The 26,633-nt window shown below is 40.3% G+C and overlaps 1 protein-coding gene across 1 annotated transcript in view; it reads right to left on the minus strand.

Moving 5' to 3' along the window:
- Nucleotides 1–555: 555 nt before the first annotated feature.
- Nucleotides 556–26,633, minus strand: part of LOC124253367 (adhesion G protein-coupled receptor B2-like) — a 68,918-nt gene continuing 42,840 nt past the window's right edge. Inside the window, exons 8-27 of the mRNA XM_046687120.1 lie at nucleotides 26,073–26,264; nucleotides 23,516–23,590; nucleotides 22,909–23,017; nucleotides 21,989–22,096; nucleotides 21,295–21,361; nucleotides 17,806–17,926; nucleotides 17,035–17,081; nucleotides 15,665–15,776; nucleotides 15,137–15,240; nucleotides 12,966–13,068; nucleotides 12,595–12,745; nucleotides 10,283–10,352; nucleotides 9,564–9,630; nucleotides 8,233–8,318; nucleotides 6,228–6,354; nucleotides 5,301–5,342; nucleotides 4,320–4,382; nucleotides 3,691–3,733; nucleotides 3,082–3,203; nucleotides 556–2,152 (exon numbers count right to left, since the gene is read on the minus strand). Of these exons, the coding sequence (XP_046543076.1) occupies nucleotides 2,063–2,152; nucleotides 3,082–3,203; nucleotides 3,691–3,733; nucleotides 4,320–4,382; nucleotides 5,301–5,342; nucleotides 6,228–6,354; nucleotides 8,233–8,318; nucleotides 9,564–9,630; nucleotides 10,283–10,352; nucleotides 12,595–12,745; nucleotides 12,966–13,068; nucleotides 15,137–15,240; nucleotides 15,665–15,776; nucleotides 17,035–17,081; nucleotides 17,806–17,926; nucleotides 21,295–21,361; nucleotides 21,989–22,096; nucleotides 22,909–23,017; nucleotides 23,516–23,590; nucleotides 26,073–26,264 (1,899 nt within the window). The 3' untranslated portion in view covers nucleotides 556–2,062. The remainder of the gene's footprint in view (nucleotides 2,153–3,081; nucleotides 3,204–3,690; nucleotides 3,734–4,319; nucleotides 4,383–5,300; nucleotides 5,343–6,227; nucleotides 6,355–8,232; nucleotides 8,319–9,563; nucleotides 9,631–10,282; nucleotides 10,353–12,594; nucleotides 12,746–12,965; nucleotides 13,069–15,136; nucleotides 15,241–15,664; nucleotides 15,777–17,034; nucleotides 17,082–17,805; nucleotides 17,927–21,294; nucleotides 21,362–21,988; nucleotides 22,097–22,908; nucleotides 23,018–23,515; nucleotides 23,591–26,072; nucleotides 26,265–26,633) is intronic.

Here is a 26,633-nt window from a genome sequence, read left to right on the forward strand (position 1 = left end):
TTCTGTTGACATCCAGTAGGGGACAGTGTTATCCATCGTGTAACAGTGTTCCCTGTGTATTACATTGTTTCTGTCGACATGCAGTAGGAGACAGTGTTATCCATTGTGTAACAGTGTTTCCTGTGTATTACATTGTTTCTGTTGACATCAAGTAGGGCACAGTGTTATCCATTGTGTAACAGTGTTTCCTGTGTATTACATTGTGTCTGGTGACATTAAGTAGGGGACAGTGTTATTCATTGTGTAACAGTGTTTCAAGTCTGTTGGCATGCAGTAGGGGATAATGTGATACTATATTTCTACTGAGAGTTCTAGAGGATACTGCAATGTACTACATTGTGCCACATGGGCACCAACCTAACATATCGTGGAAAGGTGCAGAACATTTACATTATTTGTAAGGGGTGCGTAATGTGTGAGTCGTCACACATTACGTCTAACGTCACAAAAAGATCAGCTGAGGTATGGTAGGTACAATATCTGATGTCAGGAATGTACAAGTTTGGATGCTTCAAGTTTCTTTGTAGCCTTTCATAAACGACACAAGTTCAGTCGTGCATAACAAAGTTTAATTGCAGAAAACCGATAAAAGTGATTATAACATGTCAGTGCATAGTTCATGATCTAAAGGTTCTAAATATGTCTAAAGAAATATTACGTCAGTGGAAAGAAGTCTCTGAGGAAGAACAGTATCTCCTGGTGAAGAGGATTGGTCAGACTACCCCCGATGACAGATCGCAGCACACTCCAGTGCAATTTGCATATCATGTGACCAACCTTTTCCCATGTTTGTAAACAAATGCACTCTTTCTGAAATCAGAACATACAGGCCAAATCTGAGCCTTTCGGTGTTGTGTTGCATTATCATCTCATAGGTATACAACTACAAGTGATGTCACTTGCTTGATAACGGTCTTAGTACCTACACCAATTACGTCGCAGTCATCGCAATAAAGAAGTTGACTATCCATAGAACTTGGTTTTCCTTGTTCTATACAACTTCTAAAATGCCTCTCAAAGAAGTTAACTACAAGTGTGACAGTGAAGTGCATGGCAACATAAACTGACATATGGAAGTGACCGTATTGCTAGCTCTCGTTTGGGACATCAATGGCAGCAAGTGGAACCATACGACAAATGTAAACAAAGGATAATTATGCAAAAAAGAAATAGTGTATCATGTTGAAATAATGTGTGTGTGTGCGTGCGTGCGCGCGCGCGAGAGAGACGAAGAGGGCCAGCTGCATTCCATTCTCTTTATCCAGTGGAGACTATTACAGGTATTGTAGTCATTCAGTCAACGTGAACTTCGTCGTGGAGTGTATATTTCAGATAGAAGGCATCAATTACAGTACAGCCAAGGTAGATTAATAGACACCAAATTGTATGTGTATGTACGTATGTGTGTGCGAGTGTGTGAGGGTGAGAGAGAGAGGGGTGGCTTGGTGGTCTGTCATAGATTAGATAAATAGAATAATATGTATGAAGTTCTTGTTATGAATCGGCTCATTGCGAGTAGAAAGACGACATGACACGAAGCCTTCCGGACTACGGCTTTATCTATAACACGATAGCAAGGATCACAGTACCCATTAAGTGCTGGGTGAAAAGGGACGCATTGTAATTAGCCACTTTCAAAAGAAGACATCTTTTTTCACAATAACTTAATATGATGGTGATTTCTATATGAAATCATAGCTGCAAGTATCATTCTGTCATTGATCTGGTCCACAATGTTGTCTTTGTCAAGTATAGATAAGCCGTGGTCTGTGATGGGTAATGGAGAACCCCTCTATAATAATTTAAGACCTCCACAATTTTGTCTTTGTCAAGTATAGATAAGCCGTGGGCAGTGATGGGTAATGGAGGACCTCTCTATAATAATTCTAAAATATTCTGAACATCAGAGTTTTAAAGCACAATACAAAATATTTTTTGTGAAAATTTCATAAAGTATGAAAGAAAAGCCACATTCTACAACTTGCATCTAAGATCGTATCAAATATTATCAAATATATCAAAGCGGAAAGCGTTTATATCTTGGTAGTGTTGGTGACATCGATCAAAATTTCATCAGTTTGTCCCGGCCAAAGTTTGGTATGGTCTTGTTCAAAGGGTCCTTCGTATTCTCTTCAGAAATCAGAGAACAATCCTGGAAAATAAACATAAGTGTGATTGATTTATATTGTCTAACCTAAAAATGAGGAGACCTAAACACCTCTTATCCTACATCATCTCAGAAACTAAATTTTCTAAATCTTTGTCAATACTGGGGTCTACCTTTCGACCCGATAGAAAAAGTCTATTGATGGGAACTGTAGGTTTAAGCGCAACTGAAAACAATATAATTAAAATTTACAAAATATTTCATCATTTGATTCCAGTCCATCGTTAAGCCACTTACACATACACTTCCTTCCGTCTCAATTTATCTTTGAATATGGATTCCAGATAGAACACCTCAGCTGAATCCTATTGAACATTCTACAAAGATTCAACAAGAAAGAAAGTGGACTACCCTAAAACTTACTGGCAATGTTTCATGCCTTGGTCCTAAATAACTATTCATCAACCAACGAATAAGAGCAATATTGTCGAGGGAGTCATCTTTTATTGGACAAATGAGCATCTGTTTCTATACTGTATTAATATACAGAATGCTAGAATATGGAACCTGTAAGGATTAGTCGTGCTGCTTCTAATACCATCGCTGTCTCCACCCTTTGAGGTGTCTGGCAAGAATTCTTGAAACGCGGAGAAGATATTTTGTGTTGCCCAGCGGGATTTGTGCTGTAGAATAATGTCACCCACATTGGGCAGTGCAAACATGTACTTCTCTCTTCCTCAGAAACCCCGTATTGGGCGGTGGAAAAGTACCTCCTCTGCCTCAGAAACCCCACATTTGGGCAGAGAAAACATGTGCTCCCTCTCTTCCTCAGAAACCCCACATGGGTAATGCGAACCATACTTCCTCAGAGTAAAGAAGAATCGTTTGTGACAATTGCAGCTCATGTATATTAATTCTTTTAATAATGCCTACAGGTGATAATCAAGGCCATCTGTCAAACTATCAGTAAGTACCTGACTGGGTCCACTCATCTCGATTCCGGAGCTGGTCGGGTTGGTAGTACTGCTCTGTGATGTCAGTTCCACACCCATCGTTGATGTGCCTTCAGTGAGGTCTCCACGGTCGCTTGTAAAGTCTACAACAGCATTGACAGTATTGATGGACATGATCCTTGAAACCGACCTATCAGTTTATAGGTCTGCATTATCAATTTATAGGTCGACACCCCCTCTCAAAAGCATTACGATCTGAGTGACCTGAGAGGTCTGAATCCATACTCGCCATGACTTGGTGTCGGGGCTTTTCATTAGCTTACAGCTGCAATGTGAGATGTTCGCGAGAGAGACAGAGGGAGAGAGAGAGAGCGAGAGAGAAAGAGAGAGAGGAGGGAGAGAGAGATTGAATTCCACACATTTGCCTGCGTCAGGTTTTTCATGTTAAATACACAATGTTCTATTTATCAAATGTATATTAGTTCTTCCGTTTGCCAGTGCACAATTCGTGGAAATGTAAAATGTGTCTGCACAATTGAATCGATAATCTGTTCCAGGTTTTCCTGTTTTTCGTGATGTTTTCAACAGTAAGGTGCGTCACTTCAACATGTACCTTATAAACAATCTCACCTGAGATTTTGTCGGACCTTGTTTGCTTACTTCTGTCCTTGCTCTGAAAAAGTAAGGTGAAAGGGGTTTAAACCTTCTTCCGCTCGCATATAGGAAGACTGTCTGTCAGCCTGTGCTCCACTCCACTCAAGGCAGATTATCTACCCTCCAGATGAGTGAGTGAGTATGATTTTACGCCGCATTTAGCAGTATTCCAGCAATATCACCACGGAGACACCAGAAATGAGCTTCGTACATTGTCTCCCTTGTGGGGACCGAACGCTTTAACCACGAGGCTACTCCACCAGCCCTCTCTATATCACAGACATGACCACTCTCACGAATACACAGCTGACAAAGAAATATCATAATCAAAATCTCTGACATTGCATGAATTTGGAGTGAGTGACCTTTACACCGCTTTTAGCAATATTCCAGCAATATCATGGCGAGGACACCAAAAATTGATTCCCATGTGGGCAATCGAACCGGGTTCGGCGTGACAAGCGATGCGCTTGGTCTGAAATTGATAGTGTGGAACAGTGAATGGCGACTAACTGTGTCATAATGCGAATAAACGAGTTAAAACCTTTACCATTAAAATACTTCATTACACATTACTGAGAATACTGTCAAACAATTGTACCCACCTCAAAGGACTCATACATCTGGGATATGTAGCGCAGCATAACCGTTCTCAATCCAGCAAGAATCTGAAACATTAAACTTACAATTTCACCTGACGAAGGGGCAAGGAATAGCCCAGAGACGTTGTGTATACAATAAAGAAGAAGTTGACATCCATAACATTTTGTCCTATACTTGAAAACCAACTTCTACATGCCTCTCCAGAACCTAAAATTGCATATGTGGAAATTTATTACAAATCACAACTTTATTACATTAGGAAGAAACCATTTCCCAAGACTTAGTGAGAGTGATTGAAGATTGAGGTAGAGGGTTACTTATTCAAGTCTCCAAAGCGGCTATAAATATCCCAGGGATATCCCACAGATCCCTGTAACCTAAGGGCCATAACTCTGCACGGCGATTTATATGCCCTTTGGTCAAAGCTGCACATGGTTGTGTGGATGTTGGTTGACGATGCTGCTACCGATATGAATAACAACATATAATGTTCACTATGTCCACGACGAATAGCATCCATCTGCACCATCCAATACACATGTGAAACATAATCACCACCCAGTCACCACTGGCGCTGCAGCGGTGGGCGAGCGTGTGGTCCCGAGTCGTATGCCGTCATGGAATCTCAGGAACTACACATACTATGTTTTGAGTAATTGAGTAGGGTGAAAAGTCGCATTAAGAGTACTTTAGTTACATCAGGGTACGGACGGGAAAACCCACGGTGATGCAGGGCCTAGAAGCTGCTGAACACTGCTTGTGCTGTACTTGGATACCTTAGCGTCTTTTTCCAAGATGGCTACGCATCCGGTCACGGTCTTCCCTAAACCGGAAGTGCCGCCTACTTGGAAAACGACGCCAGGATAACGAGGTACAGTTACTGCTGAGAAGTCACTATCGAGGCCAACTTTGGATTCAAACCCATAACTAATCAATACTACTATGCTACCCCATAGCAACTAGTTAATGTTGATGTCACTCACCTTAGTGTTCAAAATGCAGTGCATCACAAAAATCAGGAAACCCTGAAACACAAACATTCCGATTTAATTGTGCAGAAATACTTAAGATTGCTTTAGAATATGCACTGGCAAACAGAGCATTGTCCTTTTAACATGAAAAACATGAACACTTTAAAAATATGTGGTTTTCAATTAATCACAGCTTGTATTCATATTCAAATGTGACCCATTTAGACACAGTCGTGCAGAACCGGGTTCGACATGGCCTTCAAAAACCCATGCTTCGTAAGGGACTGCTAACGGGATCGGGTGGTCAGGCTTGCTCACTTGGTAGATGCACGTCATCGTAGCCAATTACGTAGATCGTAGTCACTGGATTGTCTGGTCGATACTTGATTATTGACAAACCGCCATCATATAGTTGGAAACTTGTTGAGTGTATCGTTGAACACAAAGAAACAGTGTACCAAACAAAGTTTGTATAGCCTTCACCTTGGAAAGAGAGTATATTTCGATCAAGTTGATTCATATTTCATGTACATCTGGTGTTGTGGATAAGCGTTTCCGGTTTCCAAAACTCTACCCATGGCAGTAGTATACACCACAGAACATGGTGTTCGTTGTTTATGATTTACGATTGAATCTGTTTTGCTCTTTCTTGTAAATTGAAACGAACATTCTCGAATACCTGTGACCTTGGCCAAAGCTTAAAGCTTGCATATGAACCAGTGACCTTGACACACACTTTTCACGTATTTTGTAAATGTGTTACTTGACTTTTAATAGGTTATATTCATATGTCAAAACAAATAAATTCTGCGGCCTGTAGTGTATTACGGAGAGGTCAAATTCATTTTCGACTTTGGCTCTTTTCCGAATGCATGCTTTGAAATAATAATATTTTTCGCATGCTACTATTTTCATACATGTTGACTTGAAGGGCGTTACCTGCGACGAATTGAAGATTGCAAAGAGGTATTGAAAGACGACTGTGTCTTCGTTGAATGCCAGAATACCAAACACCCACGTGACTCCGAGAACAGGCATCAGAACACAGAGGCTCCGAAAACTTATCCTAAAAGTCAAAGAACGAGATTTCACGAGATTTGCCCATGTGTATGTGACAGTGAGCAATGGAATGTTCCTGAAAGGCAGAACTTTAACAGTTGTTTGCAAAAAGAAGTAAACGGCATCGTCACAATCCTCTCCTTGTCAAGCAGCAAATCGTATTACATGTAATATAACTTTGATTTGCAATATTACTAGGGTCGTGAATGTCTAAATGTATGTAGCTAATATACTATTTAAAAATAGAAACGCGTAACCGAGATATCGGTTGCGAAAATGTTGTATTTTTAAACAATGTATAACTCGTCCACAAATAGACTTTAGTTCATGCATTTTTGCAGAAGTTTAGAGGAAGGGAATGTCTATACAACCACGTGGACAATATTAGATAACGGAGACATAAAGCGCGATGGTGACGACGTAACACTGTCCCGACGTCGGGTCTCCTGGCCCTCAGTCCAATCTCTCTCAACCTGTTCCGTACTGTTTGACCAGACACCCTCCGAAGTCCAGGCACCCTGGCTGCTGTGCTCTCACCCGTGGCAGTAAGATCACGCAAATGTAGTACCCGGATGTACCGATCTTGGCCTACAGTGGTGACTCGAGGTCATTTCTTATACCTGTTTGGTTGTAACGAGCTGCAAGCCGTGATATCGTGCTCAGACAAACATTCAGACGCCTGGCAACAGAAGATTGGTAATCTCCAGCGTGCATTCTTTCAATGACGATGTTCCGTTTTGCAGCGTCGAGGCGTGGTGTAGTGATTTGACCTTGAAACTCCTTCAAAACGAATGCCGATTTCCGAAAGTAATCTGGATTTTTATAGCCAGACAGTGCATGCTCTTTGCAGCACAATTTCAACTGGAGGGTGATTTATGTTGCGTTGTATGAAATCTCATCAAAATCAACATTTTCAGGTTTTTCACTTGTGCAATTGTGTAAAATCATGTTATCAACACTTTTGTTACATATGTCGATGATTGTTTGAACACAGTAGGTAATTATGCGTTTCTTTTTTGGGATAGTATATTAAATTGATGATATTGAACAAATGTTTCCTTGGTTTCTTTCTACAACAATAATCTGTTCCCATTAAAACATACTTTGTACAATGGTGTCACAGTTAAATTTGAATGTTGAATGTTGAATGATCTAAAAATTGATGAGTTGTTGGCTCAAAAATAATTGTGTGGTTCTGGTTACCCTTTTCGCTATACTTTATTGGTGTACCCTGAACATAATGTACATTCCTCTGTCCAGTACTTTAGGGAAATAAACGGACATCCAAAAGAAACTTTACGAATACTTGGAGAAACTAGAGGAAAAAAGCACAGTTTACACGTTGAAATATACACATGGGTCTAGCCTTCTCTTGTTGTAAGAGTATATCTACATGGTCATTATGTGATCCATAAATGTTTATCTACTCGTGGAATGTCTATGAATTATATCCACATCAATAATATAATTTAGAGTAACTTGAAGGAGCCCTATCACTCTAGTCATTTGCAATGTTTCAAATGGAGTGACCTCCAAACCGGCAGTTATATGCACACGTGCGCCCACGCACGCACCCGCACACACACACACACGCATACAAAAAGATCTATTAACTACGTTTATAATTAACATGTATTGAAAGGAACAAACGGATATAACGCACATACCACTTCCTATATATCATAATCGAAATGCGTATTACAAAATACACTTTGCGTTCCCTTTGAGTTTACTATGCTTGTATATATTATGACCTCATCATCAACTTGCTACGACATGGGGCCAGCTACAAATTTAACTCATCGGATTGTAATAAAATTGATAAGAATGATGGTAAAAGGACATTAAAATGTCCGTATTGTTGGTATCGGGCAAATACACTTACATGAACCTCTCTCTGTTTCCTTTACTGATCATCATTTTGGTTGAAAACAGCACCCGCATGATGACGACGATAAGCACGGTGTTAGCCTGTATGAATTGACAATGTTCGGATAGTTAGTCGACAGGAAATAGTGGCCGAAATAGCCTCATCACCTACAATTACCAAGACAGCCTCTCCGCCTCTGGAGACTAACTTTTACTACTACTCCTTGCCAACTGTAACGAATATTATAGTACAACCATATGATCCTTTATATTCACAGGTGTACATTTCACATTTGTTATGGGAGTGTGTTTTTGTCAGTTAAGATGTCACATTGATTAACTTTTCATTATTATGAGTCACAAAAAAGTTTAAAGCGCTGAGTTTGATTTGAACTCGCGTCTTGCTTAGGCTATGTGACTCCGCCTGTTGAAAGTGGGCTGAGGAAGTGCGCTTAGAGTTCTGTTCCTTAGTTGATGTAAGTTTGCTTAGTCTGTTTTCGGTGGGATCGAGAAGCGTTTCGATCTTTGTTTTCTGCCGTCGTTTCAGCTGGATTTGTCCAGAACTGTATTATGGATATGTGGATATATAACCGGTCGTTTCTTAGGTGATCGACACACGACTCTGAGGACTGATGTGGATTTACGATCATCTGTCTGTCTGCTAACATCGTCTCACCTCGTCAACTCAATCTTGAATCAGTACATCGACAAGAATGAAGACTGTGGTAACTATAAACATTTAGTCAGTATTTTCGATTTGTGACCCGATATTTTACATTTGGGACTCCATAGTATTGTATTAGAAACCTGAGTCCACAGTCATTCATTGTAACCTTGCTCATTGTTTATTGTTTATTCAATATATTATTGAATATTTTAGACTTGTCTGTGTTCTGTTTTGCTGGTTCAAAGGGGACTCACAAACCTTTTGTTTTGTCATGGCAAATTCTTAACCGTAACACACTCAAAGATGGAAACATAAGTATTTTACCTCATAACAAATAGTTCATTGCAGTAACCTTTGAGCATTGTCAGGTCGTAAAGATCAAATAAAGTCATTATCAATTATCACGATCAAAGGTCAGAATCTAAAATATCGATAAACTAAAGACAAAATCCCAGAAAAAATATGTTGAGCCCCACTATTAACAACACAAGTTCCATATTTGATTCCTTTTTTTTTAATGTGTAAGTGAATTCAATATGGTAGCTGTGAAGACCACTACTGGTTTTCAATGATTCGGCCATGACAGCTAAATAGTAGGAATCTTTAAATTCAGCATGTCCAAAATATCATGATAGGTAACAACATTTGCACAAATTCATTTCGCATTTTGATGGCATTACAAGTATGACGAAGAGGGCTGGTCCAGCAAGGGCGTACAGAACCCCATCCTCCACCGTCAACCAGCAGCTGAAACAACACAACCATATATTTAACACTTACTACATGTGTCACAACTTTTATACATTTTATTCATTTCACGGGGTTATGGATCCGTTCAGGCGAAAGATTAAAACATACAGTCAAATCCCGATGAGTCGAATGCCGGTGTCTCGAATATTATGCATAACTCGAAGTACCTGTCGGTCCCGACCATTCCCTGTTATAGTTGTCATCATTTGAATTCCGGTTACACGAATTCGTCTCATAAATACACACGATGACTCGAGAAGGAAATTTGGTCCCATGAGATTCAAACAACAGCAATCTTGTATACATAAGCCGAAGTCAGTCAATGACAAGTTGATTGGTGTAGCAAACTGATCCAATTAACAAACCAGCGCGGCTCACACCTTTCCGCCATTGACGGGTGAGTTCAAAAGGCAAATTAGTGATTTTACGGACTGGAACTGATAAGCTGCCCCTATTAGTGATATGGAAATCATTAGATAAACAAATGCTTAGGCGGAGGAATTAGGACTGGATCATCTTTTTTTCTACCCTCATAGACATACCTATGTCTCGAATACATCGATAAGTCAAATTTATTACTTGGTCCCCAGCGATTCGACTCATCGGGATTTGACTGTATTTATAACTGATGTTAACTAGTCCTACTTACTACTGGTCATTTCCATATCCCTCCAGCTTGGTGACCCCCAGGGTAATACCGACTATAACTGCCGGCACACCTGTTAGGACGACATTTAGTGATTAAAAGACATGTTTCGTACACTGATTGAAGCGCATTTCAGACATAACAGAAATGTCAGTACTAATTATATGGAAATGCTGACGTGATGCTGGTCGTGATGTAATCGACCCGTGAAGATCCGGATTAGAATCGGTCTTCAGCAACCCACAATTGTCGTTAGAGGCGACTAACGGGATGGTCAGGCCCGCTGACTTGACTTCGTTTACAACCGCCAACGTATCCCAAATACGTAGAACGATGTTCATGTTGTTAACCCCTGATTGCAGACCGAAACATGAGTCTCATTAACCTATTCAGACAATGACCTACTTTTGAGCCGATCCGAATTTTCTCGTGTGAAAGTGAAAAGAGACACCACAAACAACTATGGTTATACTGAATTCCAATTCCTTGTGTCACCAGAAAAAATAGTATTTACAAATGAATTTTAATTTCAAATTTTAATAACATCGTATTTTCATATTTTATGGTGAGGTGTAGGCAGCATGACCTTAACTGAGACGTCACAGACTGCCCCTGTTTGATGAGGTCGTAAAATAATTCACAATTCATCTGGCTCTCTGGTTACACCTGTCATGTGTTCTTTGCGCTTATTCAGTGTAGTTTTGTAACGCACAATGTGATTGATATAATATCCGTACCAGACCGCCAAAGTTTTCTAGAGGCAGACCCTAGTTTTGAGATTTCCACGATTTCCAGATATCGTTTGTCAGGTCGTCCTGACCTAAAACAACAGGGAAAACAACAGCATAGCTGACCTACATTGACGAACGTTGACCTTTATGACCCAACACTGCCGCTGTCACAGGTCATTGGCTCCCTCCCTCTGCAAGCCGTCTGCGTTCTGCTGTTTATTTTGTTGACAAATACATAGACAGATTCTTTAATACAAATGCATAACATCGGTGATTTACAATGTGATTAGGTTGTCTGACAAAACATCCACTTGCACAGTTTGAGATCGATTGGGTCATTGGATGAAGAGATATTTACAAAAAACCGGGTCCACATGCATTTCATGCCAAACTATAATAAATGTTTTGACTTGCTCGTCCAGACTCGATTATTTACAGTCCGCTGGCATATAGCTGTAATATTGTTGAGTGCGGCCATATATTCCAGCTATATGGCGGCGGTCTGCTAATAATCATATAATAATTGACGTGTCAACCAAGTCAGCGAGCCTGACCACCCGATCCCTGGGTTGCTCAAGACCAGTTCTAACCGGGATCTTCACGGGTATCGTCCGGTTTGACTTTACCCTGGGGCTGATGAATCAACCAGTAAAGTTTCCAAGCAATTGGTTGGTTTCTGTCTGTGTGTCATGAAGTTGAGTCTATCACTCAAAGAAGCTATTGTCCTCAAAGCTATTACGGATGAACTGCTAATTGCGCTTGCTCGACATTCGTTTTTGATTGATGTTTTCTGTTGTTAGACGGCAGATGTCGTCTCCAATCCTTCATGATAAATACCCCAGACTCGCTAAAATTCTAAAATCGCTCCCTCAGTCAGTTTCAAGACCTTTACGGTAGTGCATACCATATAGTGAGTGAGTGAGTTGACGTGTCAACCAAGTCAGCGAGCCTCCCGCGACAAGCATGGGTTACTGAAGACCATTTCTAACCCGGATCTTCACGGGGAGCATACCATATAGTATTTTATACCAGAAAAGATAACACAAATAATATCCTAATGTTTGACAGCATGTCAAATATAAACATGAAACACTATAATTAGCTCAAATTAAATTCTTCAAAGGCATTTAGAAGTTGGTGTAGTAATACAAGACAAATCTTATGGATAACAACTCCTTGGTTTATTTTTCACAACGTTTCTGGGCTTGTTCTTGCCCCTTCTTCAGGTGAATAATGGTGATAGTGAACATTACAGTATATATATAGATGTACAGGAAGCCAGATATGTAAATTGAGTATATACAACGGAAAAAGGAGGTATAATTAAGTATGTACAAACAAGGGGTTTGGTCCATCACCCAGAAATCATAGACTCTCAAACACATCTGCTTTAACCACTCTGCTATGTGAACACACCCATGCCCTTATTGTAAAACATACCCTATGATTGTATTCTGCTCTTTGATCTCACTGCATTGTTTGTACATACCTAGCTATACCTCCTTTTTCCCTTGTATATACTCCATTTACATATCTGGCTTCCTCTACATCTATATATACACTTGGTAATCAAGGTTTTATTACCCCAGGATAGAGCGAGGACAACCTCCAGTCTTGAACTCCTCCTTGACACAGTTACTACCTGTCTGGCCATGTCAATCCCCTGGGCAAACATCAGACAGAAGATGGCCAGGAACAAGTAGTGCAAAATGGCCGCCACTGCAGTACACACGGCCTGGAAGCAGAGGAGAAGAAAGACGAGACAATATTTCATGATAACACTTGTGAAAATCTGCTGAAAATTACACAAATTTAAAATAATGATAATAAGGATTATATGTTTTCGTCCGGGTTAAGTCAGGTACCCGTGAGTGTCAATATGACATATCTCTTACCATGCCAAAGACAACATAACATCAATACCGGTATGACCACTATTTGTGTTGAAACGTTACCTTGTTTTCCGTTCTCTCCACGCCAGCCAGGAAGACGATGTAGGCCAATGTCAACGCAACACAAAGGTTCACCAGGATGACGGACTTAGTAGAGCGAACACTCCTGTATAACGATGCGATTGAGAGCAAGATGTTATCGCATTGAAGTGATTACCTGAATATGCTAGCATAAATCTGCGCGATGAGACCTACGTGGGCAAGACTAACGTACTCCCCATTTGAATTTATTAGGCAATTAAAGGTATGCTAAAAAAACAGGACTTCTCGTTTGTTTCACTGGTACATCATGGTCTGCCACAACGTTGTGTCCTGCAGCAACAGTATGTTGACGTAGGGTCGTGTCAAGGTCTGCCAGAACGTTGTGGCTTGTAGTAACAGTTTCTTGACGTAGGGTCGTGTTAAGGAAGTAGCTGTCATCTCTGTCAGTGGTAGATCAAGGTCTGCTAGAACGTGGTGTCTTACAGTAACAGTTTCTTGACGTAGGGTAGTGTTAAGGAAGTAGCTGTCATCTCTGTCAGTGGTAGATCAAGGTATGCCATAACGTTGTGTCCTGTATTAACAGTATGTTCCCATAGGGTCGTGTTAAGGAATCAGTTGTCATCTCTGTCAGAGGTACATCAAAGTCTGCCAGAACGTTGTGTCTTGCAGTAACAGTTTCTTGACGTAGGGTCGTGTTAAGGAAGTAGCTGTCATTTCTGTCAGTGGTAGATCAAGGTATGCCATAACGTTGTGTCCTGTATTAACAGCATGTTCCCGTAGGGTCGTGTTAAGGAAGCAGCTGTTATCTCTGTCAGTGGTAGATCATGGTCTGGCAAAATGTGGTGTCCTGTAGTAAAGGTATGTTCCCGTAGGGTCGTGTTAAGGAAGTAGCTGTCATCTCTGTCAGTGGTAGATCATGGTCTGCCATAAAGTGGTGTTTTGCAGCAACAGTATGTTGACGTAGGGTCGTGTCAAGGTCTGTTAAAACGTTGTGTCTTGCAGCAACAGTATGTGGACGTAGGGTCGTGTTAAAGAAGTAGCTGTCATCTCTGTCAGTGGTAGATCACGGTCTGCCATAAAGTGGTGTCTTGCAGCAACAGTATGTTGACGTAGAGTCGTGTCAAGGTCTGTCAAAACGTTGTGTCCTGCAGCAACAGTATGTTGACGTAGGGTCGTGTTAAGGAAGTAGCTGTCATCTCTGTCAGTGGTAGAATATGGTCTGCCATAAAGTGGTGTCTTGCAGCAACAGTATGTTCCCGTAGTGACGTGTTAAGGGAGTAGCTGCCATCTCTGTCATAAGTTGGCTGGTTATGTCAAAGAATTACCTGTACTCCCGCAAAGAACATTTCTGCATGGTTTTATCTTCTTAACATAGGGTCGTGTTAAGGAAGTAGCTGTCATCTTTGTCAGTGGTAGATCAAGGTCTGCCAGAATGTTGTGTCTTGCAGTAACAGTTTCTTGACGTAGGGTCGTGTTAAGGAAGTAGCTGTCATCTCTGTCAGTGGTAGATCATGGTCTGCTAGAATGTTGTGTCTTGCAGCAACAGTATGTTCCCATAGGGTCGTGTTAAGGAAGCAGCTGTCATCTCTGTCAGTGGTAGATCATGGTCTGCCACAACGTTGTGTCTTGCAGTAACAGTATGTTGACGTAGGGTCATGTCAAGGTCTGTCAAAGCGTGGTATCTTGCAGTGACAGTATGTTGACGTAGGGTCGTGTTAAGGAAGCAGCTGTCATCTCTGTCACTGGTAGATCAAGGTCTGCCAGAACGTGGTGTCCTGTAGTAACAGTATGTTCCCGTAGGGTAGTGTTAAGGGAGTAGCTGCCATCTCTGTCATAAGTTGGCTGGTTATGTCAAAGAAATACCTGTACTCCCGCAAAGAATATTTCTGCATGGTCTTATCTTCTTAACATAATTGGTTTAAAAATATTTTCGGGTAATACCCAACTATTGATGCTTTAAAATTTAAACAATATAATTTCGCGGCAAAATTCATTTCGATCTACTGTCGTCACTGGACCAGTATATTTTTACAAAATATGACCCCACCAAAATTACCTTTTTACAACCTGTTATATGTGACGGTTGAATACGCATAATTATACCTTACAACAGTTTCTGAATTTTTAGTTGTATAAAGCACACATATACTTTCTGTTACTCCCTATAATATACTGGAACACAGCGCCCCTACCTCCACAAACACGCGTGTGTCAGTACTGTCACCAAGCAGCCCAGGATAGACAAGGAACAGCCGACTATGGAGATGATCTTCAGGAGTCGCAGGTTTTCGTCAGACTGAATGTCAAATAATTATATTTATAGTGTCTTTATGGTTGGTCTTCTAGTAGTGTTGACCCCTATTTGATGTTTCTAGCTGTATTTTGTTCAACTCATTTGATAACTGAAGTCACTTTCGTTCTATTATAGTTTCATAAAACTACTGTGACGTTACACAATGTTTACAAAGTGGGGACAAATCACATGATAGTGAATATTACATGGGTTTTGTCATCTCTGAATACTTTGCTGGGATTCGAACCCTTACATGTCGCATAGCGTTTCACGTTTGATTGAGGACATAATTTGGGGTCTTTTCCAAAAGTACGTATTGAGAGGCGCCGGTAAACCGATTATCTGCCAAAAATGTAATACCTTAGACTGCGGCGTAAAATAATATCAAATATTAACAGTGAGTTATATGTAAGAGTGATCGTTTTACCACGACTCGTGTTGGACTCATCAGAATAGCGAAGTTAGTCAAGTGATCACAATCACATCTTGAGAAGGAACTGTTTATGTGACTTCTCTTGCACCCATCCGTCTTCCAGGAACTGAAACACCAAACATCACTCCAATCACATGTGGGAATTGGGGGATCTATTTTTGTTGTTGCTTGGCTCATGGCTCTTCCGATTATCAGAAGGGCTAAACATGGCGATAAGGTTTATTGCACTTCTAGAACGGTCGCGTATGGCAAGATGTTTACACATTTATTAAAGAATTACTTATATCTTCAATAGCTTTAGATATATCTGTATTGTATTTCAGGATATCTGAAATGTCTTTAGGATATCAATGATTAATCGAAGAGGCCTTCAATGATTTATCTTCAAAGTGGAATTGTTGATATTTTAAAATGTTACTGAGAGACCAAAAATATTTCGTCATATCTCCAACTGTGTTTAAGACAAAAATAGATCGATAAAATATTATGTAATCATATTAGAAACTATTATTATTTCAAGCCATTTTAAATTGAATTCAAAAGATATCCTGAAATATATTTTATATAATTATGCACCAACGCATTTTTATACTTTCATACATACGCACTATATATTCTACAAATTCGTTGAAGATTCTTTAATTCAATTCAAAATATCTTCAATTTAATACGAGGTATCTCTAAAACAGCTTTCTAAATATCAGTGATTTCGAAATAAATGAGAAAATAGCTTGCCATACGCGTGTGCGTGTTTGTGTTTTCACCCTAGTCAGAACTATCCCCGGTTCCTTAATGCTGGACCATTCAGATACCATGTGGCAGTTAAACATTGATGCTCAAACACTTTAAAATGACTCCGAGTAGACCAGTCCTCGTCTTATCCCGGTAATGCAGAGTGTCAGGCTCGGTAACAATAAGTACCAGCCGGGAAACACCCGCATTCCCCTCCCCGGGGAGACGAATCCCCATTTCAGTTGATTTTAAATTATATCCGTGAAGATACGAGTTACAACTGGTCTTCAGCAACCCACCCTTGTTGCAAGAGGGATCGGGTGGCCAGGCTTGCAGATTGGCTGAAGCTTGTCATCTTATCCAGCTTGTGTAAATCGATGCTACTGATGTTAATCAGTGGATTAACTGGCCCAGATTCGATGATGTACAGATACCGTCATATAGGTGGAATATTTCTGAGTGCGGCATAAAAGGATAACCAAACCAAACAGTCCTCCTTTACGAACTGTGAATCCAACATTTCACTATACGAACTGAAAGGTGAAAGAACACTACTGTTTCTTTTATCTTCAGTGTATTTGAAACTATGCTGACGAGACTGGCGACTTTTAAAGAACAATCTTATTTTTTACCCTTTATCAAAGTTCCAATATCCACATTCTAGTTCTGCATCGTCGACCTGAAAATAGTATTAAAGAGGAAATACTACACACACACACCATGCACTGACTAACCAAAAACATAGCACTAAATCATAATCAACTTTGGCAACAAAACCCATTATTCCAGCTAAGAGGGGTGTCGATATTAGACAACATATGGAACCGCCTTGCACTTTTACTGAACATTAACTTTGACGTTAAAAAGACTAAACGTTCTATTTTTCGTAGGAAATGTAAAAATTGGAGACTGGGTTCATGAAGATTTTAGCAAAATCAAAAGAATATGATGGCCTGGCACCGCCGAAATAATAGTCAACCAGTCTAACCATGCTGAGAGTCAAACTCGGGAGGAACGATTAGCTCAACCGTTAAATGGGTTAGCAAATGTTTTTTTACGCCGCTTTTGGCAATATTTCAGCAATATCACGGCAGGGGACACCAAAAAGGGCCAATGTGAGGATTCGAACCCGGGTCTTCGGTGTGACGATCGAACGCTCGCACCACCCGGCTAACCCGCCGTCCTCAATAATCAAGACACGACCGATATAAATTCAATAATAGATATTACCCGATGGGGTTAAGCTGCTAAAGAGTTCGCTCTTCACGGCGAAGACGTGGCTATTGCCAAATATAGTGACACACAATACTATACTCAGCAGAGACTTTGCTTAAATCAGTATGAAGCAGGACATCCATATCAAAATTGCAAAATGTGTACACAATGTAAAATATATCACTCACCTGTTCATGGTAGAAAGTAAGCGTTACATCCATGTTAAGCTTTGCAAGTCGTTTACCGCCAGCGTGGACAGCAAGTGATAGAATCTTAGATCGTGTCTCTTTCTGTGTTGACTTGTCATCTCTAATGTGAACAAAAACATCATTACATGTTTTGTGAGATGTTTTAACTCCAAGAAGCCAATACCTCTATCATCTCACATTACATCAGCGATCTGTAAATATCATAGTTTCACCCTGGATATCCAGCCTAGGCCTCTATCATCTCACATTACATCAGCGATCTGTAAATATCATAGTTTCACCCTGCATACCCAGCCTAGGCCTCTATCATCTCACATTACATCAGCGGTCGGTGAAGATCATAGTATCACCCTGGATACTCAGCCTAGGCCTCTATCATCTCACATTACATCAGCGGTCGGTGAAGATCATAGTTTCACCCTGGACATCCAGCCTAGGCCTCTATCATCTTACATTACATCAGCGATCTGTAAATATCATAGTTTCACCCTGGATATCCAGCCTCGGCCTCTATCAACTCACGTTACATCAGCGGCCTGTGAAGATCATAGTTTCACCCTGGATATCCAGCCTCGGCCTCAATCATCTCACTTTACATCAGCGATCTATAAATATCATAGTTTCACCCTGGATATCCAGCCTAGGCCTCTATCAACTCACATTACATCAGCGGCCTGTGAAGATCATAGTTTCACCCTGGATATCCAGCCTCGGCCTCTATCATTTCACATTACATCAGCGGTCTGTAAATATCATAGTTTCACCCTGGATATCCAGCCTAGGCCTCTATCATCTCACATTACATCAACGGTCGGTGAAAATCATAGTTTCACCCTGGACATCCAGCCTAGGCCTCTATCATCTTACATTACATCAGCGATCTATAAATATCATAGTTTCACCCTGGATATCCAGCCTCGGCCTCTATCAACTCACGTTACATCAGCGGCCTGTGAAGATCATAGTTTCACCCTGGATATCCAGCCTCGGCCTCAATCATCTCACATTACATCAGCGATCTGTAAATATCATAGTTTCACCCTGGATATCCAGCCTAGGCCTCTATCAACTCACATTACATCAGCGGCCTGTGAAGATCATAGTTTCACCCTGGATATCCAGCCTCGGCCTCTATCATTTCACATTACATCAGCGGTCTGTAAATATCATAGTTTCACCCTGGATATCCAGCCTAGGCCTCTATCATCTCACATTACATCAGCGGTCGGTGAAAATCATAGTTTCACCCTGGACATCCAGCCTCGGCCTCTATCAACTCACGTTACATCAGCGGCCTGTGAAGATCATAGTTTCACCCTGGATATCCAGCCTGGGCCTCTATCATCTAACATTACATCAGCGGCCTGTGAAGATCATAGTTTCACCCTGGATATCCAGCCTAGGCCTCTATCATCTCACATTACATCAGCCGTCTCTTAAAATCATAGTTTCACCCTGGATATCCAGCCTAGGCCTACTTTGGAAGACCAAACACAGGTTGTGCTATCAGTAGTATTAACATAGGTTCGAAAATTCCTAGCAATTGTCTAAATTAAAAATGGTTTGAAATATGGACATTTCCTTTGACGAGAAAACATTTGTAAATCTGAAGGTTGTCTATCAGTTAGGATATCAATGACATTATTATTACCACAGCTGTTTAATATTATCGTCATTGAACTTTGTAGTGCCACTCTGTGTTTGGCCTGTCTGCTTACTTTGCATTGATTTGTAACACTTAGCTAATTTCATGGTAAAACTGTTAACTGTGAAGCACTTATTTGTTTGCAGTACACTGTACTGATTTGTAACACAGCTAATTTCATAGTAAAACTGTTAACTGTGAAGCACTTCGTTGTTTACAGTACACTGTACTGATTTGTCACACTTAGCTAATTTCATAGTACAACCGTTAACTGTGAAGCCCATCTTTGTTTGCAGTACCCTGTACTGATTTGTAAACCATATATAATTTTATAGCACAATTGTTAATTGTGTAGCACTTCATTGTTGTTTGTTTCAAACCTAAATCTTTTGCCTGTAGATTTCTGGGTTAATTCCAAAGTGGACACGAGACAGTATACACGTTGTTCTGCAAAACGCCACCTGTATCAAGATGGTCTCTTCATAAGCGAACCTGGGCCAGACAACCCGGTGATTAACATTATGACGAAGGATTCTGCTCATTGTAAGCGTCCAATCCCACTTAGTCCTGTCTTACGGCAAGTATACGGTATGGAGGTAATGAGGACCTGCTTGCACAAGAAACACCCGAATCCATGTCTTTCATGTAAGTGAGTGAGTGAGTAGTGTTTAACGCCGGATAGTATGTGACATATGCCAGGGCGTGTCAGCTCGAGGTGGGAAAGCTAGATGTGATGCCGGCCTGAGACGTTTATCACTTTGGTGAAACCTTCGGGTATAGTGCTGACAAACCTATAAACATGATACAGGCGAACAGAGATTCGAACCCTTGAACAAGGATTCTGGAGTGCCTAAGGGACAGAACCCCGCACAGCTAATTGTCCCGGACTGTCCCTTTTTTATGTGTATCTTTACGACAAATAACTATAACTGATATAACTAGCAGAATGTTCTTAGTACAATCGTGATTTTTATATGAACAACTTGTTATTTACGTGACCTAACCGGCATGTTACCTCAGTCACAGCCACGGGAAACAACAAGGTATTTCACAGTATTGCTTAGTACTAGAAGTTTACCTATACATGAAATCATCAAGAAATATTACGTATTTAGATATAGACATTATAAGTTGTTCACTGGTCTCGAGGGGGACATGGGCTGATGTACCCTCGATGTTTGTTTATGGTCCCTGAGTCCAAAGTGCGAGGGGAACATATAGAAACATTGAGGGTACTTCAACCCATGGGCCCCGAGGGAATAGTGAACAACGTATTTATCTTACCGGTGACCTCAAAGGTAATTTTGAACTGTTTGAAGCCCGGATATCGGATCATAGTATGGAGTACAAGACGACAAGAAAAACAAATTTAGAGTTATTTCCCTTCCATCGATTTGCATTCGCAAAAGATCGGTAATTTCAGTACGTCCTACGTGATTCAATGTTATTCGAGATAAAGAATTACTACTACGAAGTACCAAATGAGTTCGGCATTCCCAGCGGGGTACATAGAAAATGTCACTCGCTTGTAAGCTGAGTGCATAGAAAGTACTAGAATATCGCTCAGCCAATCGGAAAACGACATTTTTGTGCTAGGTAAGATAAATGTGTGTGTGTGTGTGTGTGTGTGTGTGTGTGTGTGTGTGTGTGTGTGTGTGTGTGTGTGTGTGTGTGTGTGTGTGTGTGTGTGTGTGTGTGTGTGTGTGAAGAAAGAGACATGTCAGGTACTGCTCTAACTTGTAGAGATATCTATCGTCTGTCGTGAAATGGAAACAGAATGTACTGTTTTTGAGTACATGCACACATGTAATATGAGAGGTTACCCGGAGTTATTTCTCTGTAGAAACTGGGTCATAGTTCCATAATAGGCTGCAACGTATGTGACGTTTTCTGAAAATGAACCAAAAAAACACATATGAAGGTAACGGGATACAATTTTTATAGGCCAAAAGCCATATTACACAAACACCGTAATATTTTTCAGAAGCATAAGAAATATTACTCGGATATGTTGTACTACCTCAATTTAATATGTTCGTATTGGCTCAGGTGGTATTGAATTTAAAGACGGGTGTTTTGAAACAACTCACGTGGGGCGAAAGAAAATAAGTAAACTTGACAAAATATAAGAAAACGTTTTTCACTGTCTGTGTAACTAATTTTATATAACTTGTGAATTGATGATCACTGGCAGTAGTCGGAAACGTTGTAATAAATGTAGATGAAGAAGGATCAAACTAACCTGAGGGGATTCTGAATGCGAACAAGGATAAGGGTATTATTGTTCTTCACACCAGGCACACAGTTCCAGAGCGCCCGGGGAAATTAATATGGGATTCCTATTAATTAATTCATGGGATGAAATTTCAGATAGGAGGAAACACAAAATGCGGACAGCCTAAGATTAATTTTATCTGACAGACATTCTTACAGTAGTGTCTTTATATTTCTCAAGCTCAAGAGCTTCCCGGGAGGGATATTCCAGAAATTTGGTCAATTCATAAGATATTTACTAACCTTCGGGATCATAGTTTTCCTGAGAAAGTCTTAAAGAACTCTTCACCCCCTCGAGGTTTCTTGTAGGAAAGTTGATGTCTTGCTCCTTAACCTTCGCAACCTCCATCACTTAAAAGAAATAACAAAATAATTGGAGAACATTTACAAAGAATACACAATGACATTTAGAAAGTGGTCAAATGTAATACATGTTATATTTGGGATTACACTTACTCAGAAATTACAGAATCTAGTACTTTTGATGGTCCCTTCCGGAATTCGAACCGACACCCTCAGAGTCAGGCACCTAATCCCCAGGACACAAAAGCCCCTGTGGAAGCCGCGGTGGCTGGGTGAGTCAGACGGTTGACATTCTGTGCTGGCGATTAGGTGCCTCAATACTAGAGTAGATATTGTGATTACTAATCAGTGAAACTAGAACTTGCATTTGACATTTGGGACAACATACATTCGAGACAACAACAGTTCCGACACAATCGATTCAACTTATCAGAGGTTATATACTGGTAAACATTCAAGTATTTCAACGGGACACAGAAATAATTTCGACAAAGCCGGGAATTCAAGTCATATATGAAAAGGACCTGATATTGATGTTCAAATGCATTTGTATAGCACAAAAGCATTGTGTTCAAATGAAATTCAGTTCATCCATTCACCAGAACATCACATAAATCATTAAAAAACGAAATATTTATCTTACAACTGGCTCACTGGGAAATCCAGACAACTGTTCGAACCCACAGTTTAAAATATGCATGCTAATCTGAGAATAATTGTACGACGATGTATTCTTAATGTCCCACAACCAACACACAACTTTAACATTCATATAAAGTCATTGCGGTTATTCCCAGCCTTCGGATTTCAGTGTCGTTGTATTGATGGTTGCAAATCGAATTCATCAAGAAAGTACCTACCCATGGTTGAACTGTTTATAGTCAGAGGTTCGTTCACCGTCTGTGATGCTGCAGCAGCCAACCCAAAGGACGTCACTGCTCTCATCAAAGACGACGCCTTTGTTGCATTCTTCAAGGAAAAAGGATTTTGTATGCTCCATTAATATTAGGCCTATATATAATTTGTTTCTAAGTTTGAGAATATGTCCAAAAACAAAGGAAAGTATACGCGTGGATAACATGTATATACCAATATTGCATCGGAGGTCTGCTTCTGAATTCAAATGAATGTTTGATGTCGATATAATACAACAGCGACAAAAGTTCTTCATGTTACTAGAGCCCTCATCTTCTTCCTACAGGTCACCTCCGCCAGCATGGGTGGGATCCATAGCGAAACTGCATTCACTAGTTTCACTCGTTCACGTGGCTATTACATTACACAACTTTCACGCGACACTGTGTTCAATGTGCATACGAGATACTCCCAATAAGAGTTGTTTGTACGAGGCCCTTCCTTATAATAAACGATATCCCCTTTTCGTAAGCATTACCATTACTATATCGTTGACGATACTTATATCATTAGCACCTGTTTATTTATCACTATGAAAAAAGATATACTCACGCTTTTCTGAACTTGCTGCCAGTCCTCTTTACTGGTATCAACAGACAGGATGTTGTCAACCACATTAACAAAGGACTGAAAGTAGAAATTATTGACACAAGTTATATACATCATGCTTCTTTAACAGACCTGGAGCGTCAATACAGTTTGTTAACTGTTAAATCGAGAAGCACTGATGTTCCTAGCAGTTTTGTTTTTTCCCGATCAATTGTGGATTTTTTCAGCACAGGAAATGCTCAATGAATTCATCCAACGTAACGATGCATATAGGTATTCAAAGTATTTAAAGTAGTCATTGTGGTTAGGTTTACTTGTTTACGTTTCAAGTTTACTTGTATTTTGTTACTTTGATAAAATTTGTTTTACTGTTAACTCGGTCTTAAGCTAGGACAATGGTGTCGTATAATCGGCTATAAACATATACCTTCTGGGTTCGAATCCCAGTTTTTATTCCTGGTTTGTCTGCACCATACACCTTGACGGTGGGTTTAACTAAAGGCAAACTTGTGATGCAAGTGAAAAGACTCCAAAACGAGTTTATCAAATGATTATGAAGTTTGTGGGAGCAGAAACCAAACGGAATGACGGAATATATTTTCGTATGCGTATTTTTTCATTCTGTGAGAAAGCATTGGCAAGTGACAATATTGTAACAGTGTCCAAAGACATTACAACATCTCTTCAGGTTTATCAGAAACAGATAGACACTAAGTGTGTCCGCTGGAGACCTTTATTTGGTAAACACATTCCTGTAACAAGATGGAATCATTTCTATCAATATGTGCACATACTAACGTCAGTGCCCACTTCCGACGTGTGTGTCAGACTGAACATTGTTAAACGTTTCTGTCCTACTAGATGTTTGGCGAGCTTGCTTAGATGAAATATGTAGATAGTTGAACACACGAGGAAGTGTTAACACTCGGAAGTCCATGGGTGGAACAACATGTAGATACAGAGAACAAGGATATGTTTAACACTGGCTTGCGATAGGATCAACCCACCTCCTGTTGACATGTGAAAAACCCCGGGATCCTCAACAGAGTACGCCCACCAGCAGATTTTCTGAATTTCTTATCAGCTACATCTATATTTACAAGGGTGCTCTAACACTAAGGGGGCGGTGGGGTAGCCTAGTGGTTAAAGCGTTGGCTCGTCACGCCGAAGACCCGGGTTCGAATCCCCACGTGGGTACAATGTGTGAAGCCCATTTCTGGTGTCTCCCGCCGTGATGTTGCTGGAATATTGCTAAAAGCGGCGTAAAACCAAACTCAGTCAGTCAGTCAGTCTAAAACTAAGATTAAAATAGGATACACTTTTAATAGTGAATACAGCTCACCCCTACTAAGGTACCCTAGATTGTATTGCGAGGATATAACAATTAAAGAACCTTATACTTTAAAACCAAGGTACCCTGCAGTTAATTGAGAAAGTACCATATACTTTACTGCCAAGGTACCAAACACATCACTATCGAGGTACCCTACACGTTTCTACCAAGGTGTCCTACACCTTAATACCAAGGTACTCTAAACCTTACTATTAAGGTACCCTCCATGGTCCCTACTATGGCGATCTATCTTCAGTTGTTTGCGATCTATAGCTCGTATTTTATATTGCATTGTCCGAAATAGTCACATAATCTTAAAGTTAAACATGATCTATTGTTGATGAATTATCTATTTTAATCACGATATGGCTGAAATATTGCCCATGTGACTATACATATTAACTCACGCACCCACTCACTACCAAGGTACCCTACACCTTACTGTCCAGATACCTACACCCTACTAGCAAGGTACCTTACACCTTACTAGCAAGATACCTACACCTTACTAGCAAGTTTGCCTAATCTAGGCACTCAAATTCTTACAACAGTACCCAGCATTTTACAAGCAGGTACCCAATATTTTACAACTTAAGTACCCAACATCTCACTACCATGGCAACACACAATTACTTATCAATGAAGTATCTTACTCTCTTAGCAACAAGACAAACACTTTTTTACAAGATGTTACATTACTTCCTATCCTTTATTGATAAAGTACCTTACAGTTTTACTAACTCAGTAGCATTGTCTATTCAGCAACAAGCTGACCTCTAGTTTACCAGTGTCATAAACATTTACTATGAAGGTACCCTACATCCTCCTACAAAGGTTCCCGATACTTACACTATTTTACACTATTTTACTTTTACTATTACTGATGCAATATTCTTCATCCTAACAAACAAGGTACCACAAATCTTACAACATTCACCTTCATTAACAAGGGATCCTGACACTGATCATCACTGTTTTCAGTGATACACTAATAGAATTTTCACCGCCATCTTGCCTAATACCTCCTTTTTACTGCAAAAAATCGAGAAGTGTTGCTCGCTGGCGTTACCGCTGTGAATTTCCAATCAAGGTAGCCTGCATCCTCTATAACAAAGTCGTGTGTAAACAAGCCAGCCAGGTATGTGATGATATAGATACATATATGTAAGTGTATGAATACCTGTACGTATAGATACAGATGTTACAGATTCCTCTGTGCACACATACCTGTGCTGTATCAGTGTCCACTACAATTGGTAAAGCTGATTTGCTCACTGCACTGACCAGCGTGTCCACAAGATCAATGGATTTGTCCAGATCTCCTGCAGAGGAGTCGTTGACCTTGGTAACCTCCTGTAGCTTCCCCAGCACATTCTTGACAGCTTCACTGGACGCAACTCCTTCGCTGATCGAAGCTACCTAAACACAAGAGGTACAAAAATTTACCACTGGTGTGTTTGTATTCTTGAACGGTTACAGTAAATATCGACGAATGGACAAATATTGCGTATTATCAAAGAGTTCTTTGTTTAGCTAATCTCTACCCTTTATCAGTGATCGCAGATATCTAAATGCAAGCGTTAGACAGACTGGCTATTGACGTTTCCTTTTAATATTCCGTTACCATTCCTTTGAAAAGAATTAATCGATCGATGTGTATTTTAGCAAAGGTGTGGTGCTTCATTAATCTCAACCGTCATCAGTGATTGCAGCTGTCTGAGAATGTTTATGTTTTATTTGTTTGTTGTTAAACGCACTCTGCTATATTGCGCCGGTCTGTAAATATTG

Source organism: Haliotis rubra, unplaced genomic scaffold (assembly GCF_003918875.1).
Source record: "Haliotis rubra isolate DU_JTF1 unplaced genomic scaffold, ASM391887v1 Scf1140, whole genome shotgun sequence".
NCBI classification, from domain to species: Eukaryota; Metazoa; Mollusca; class Gastropoda; order Lepetellida; family Haliotidae; genus Haliotis; species Haliotis rubra.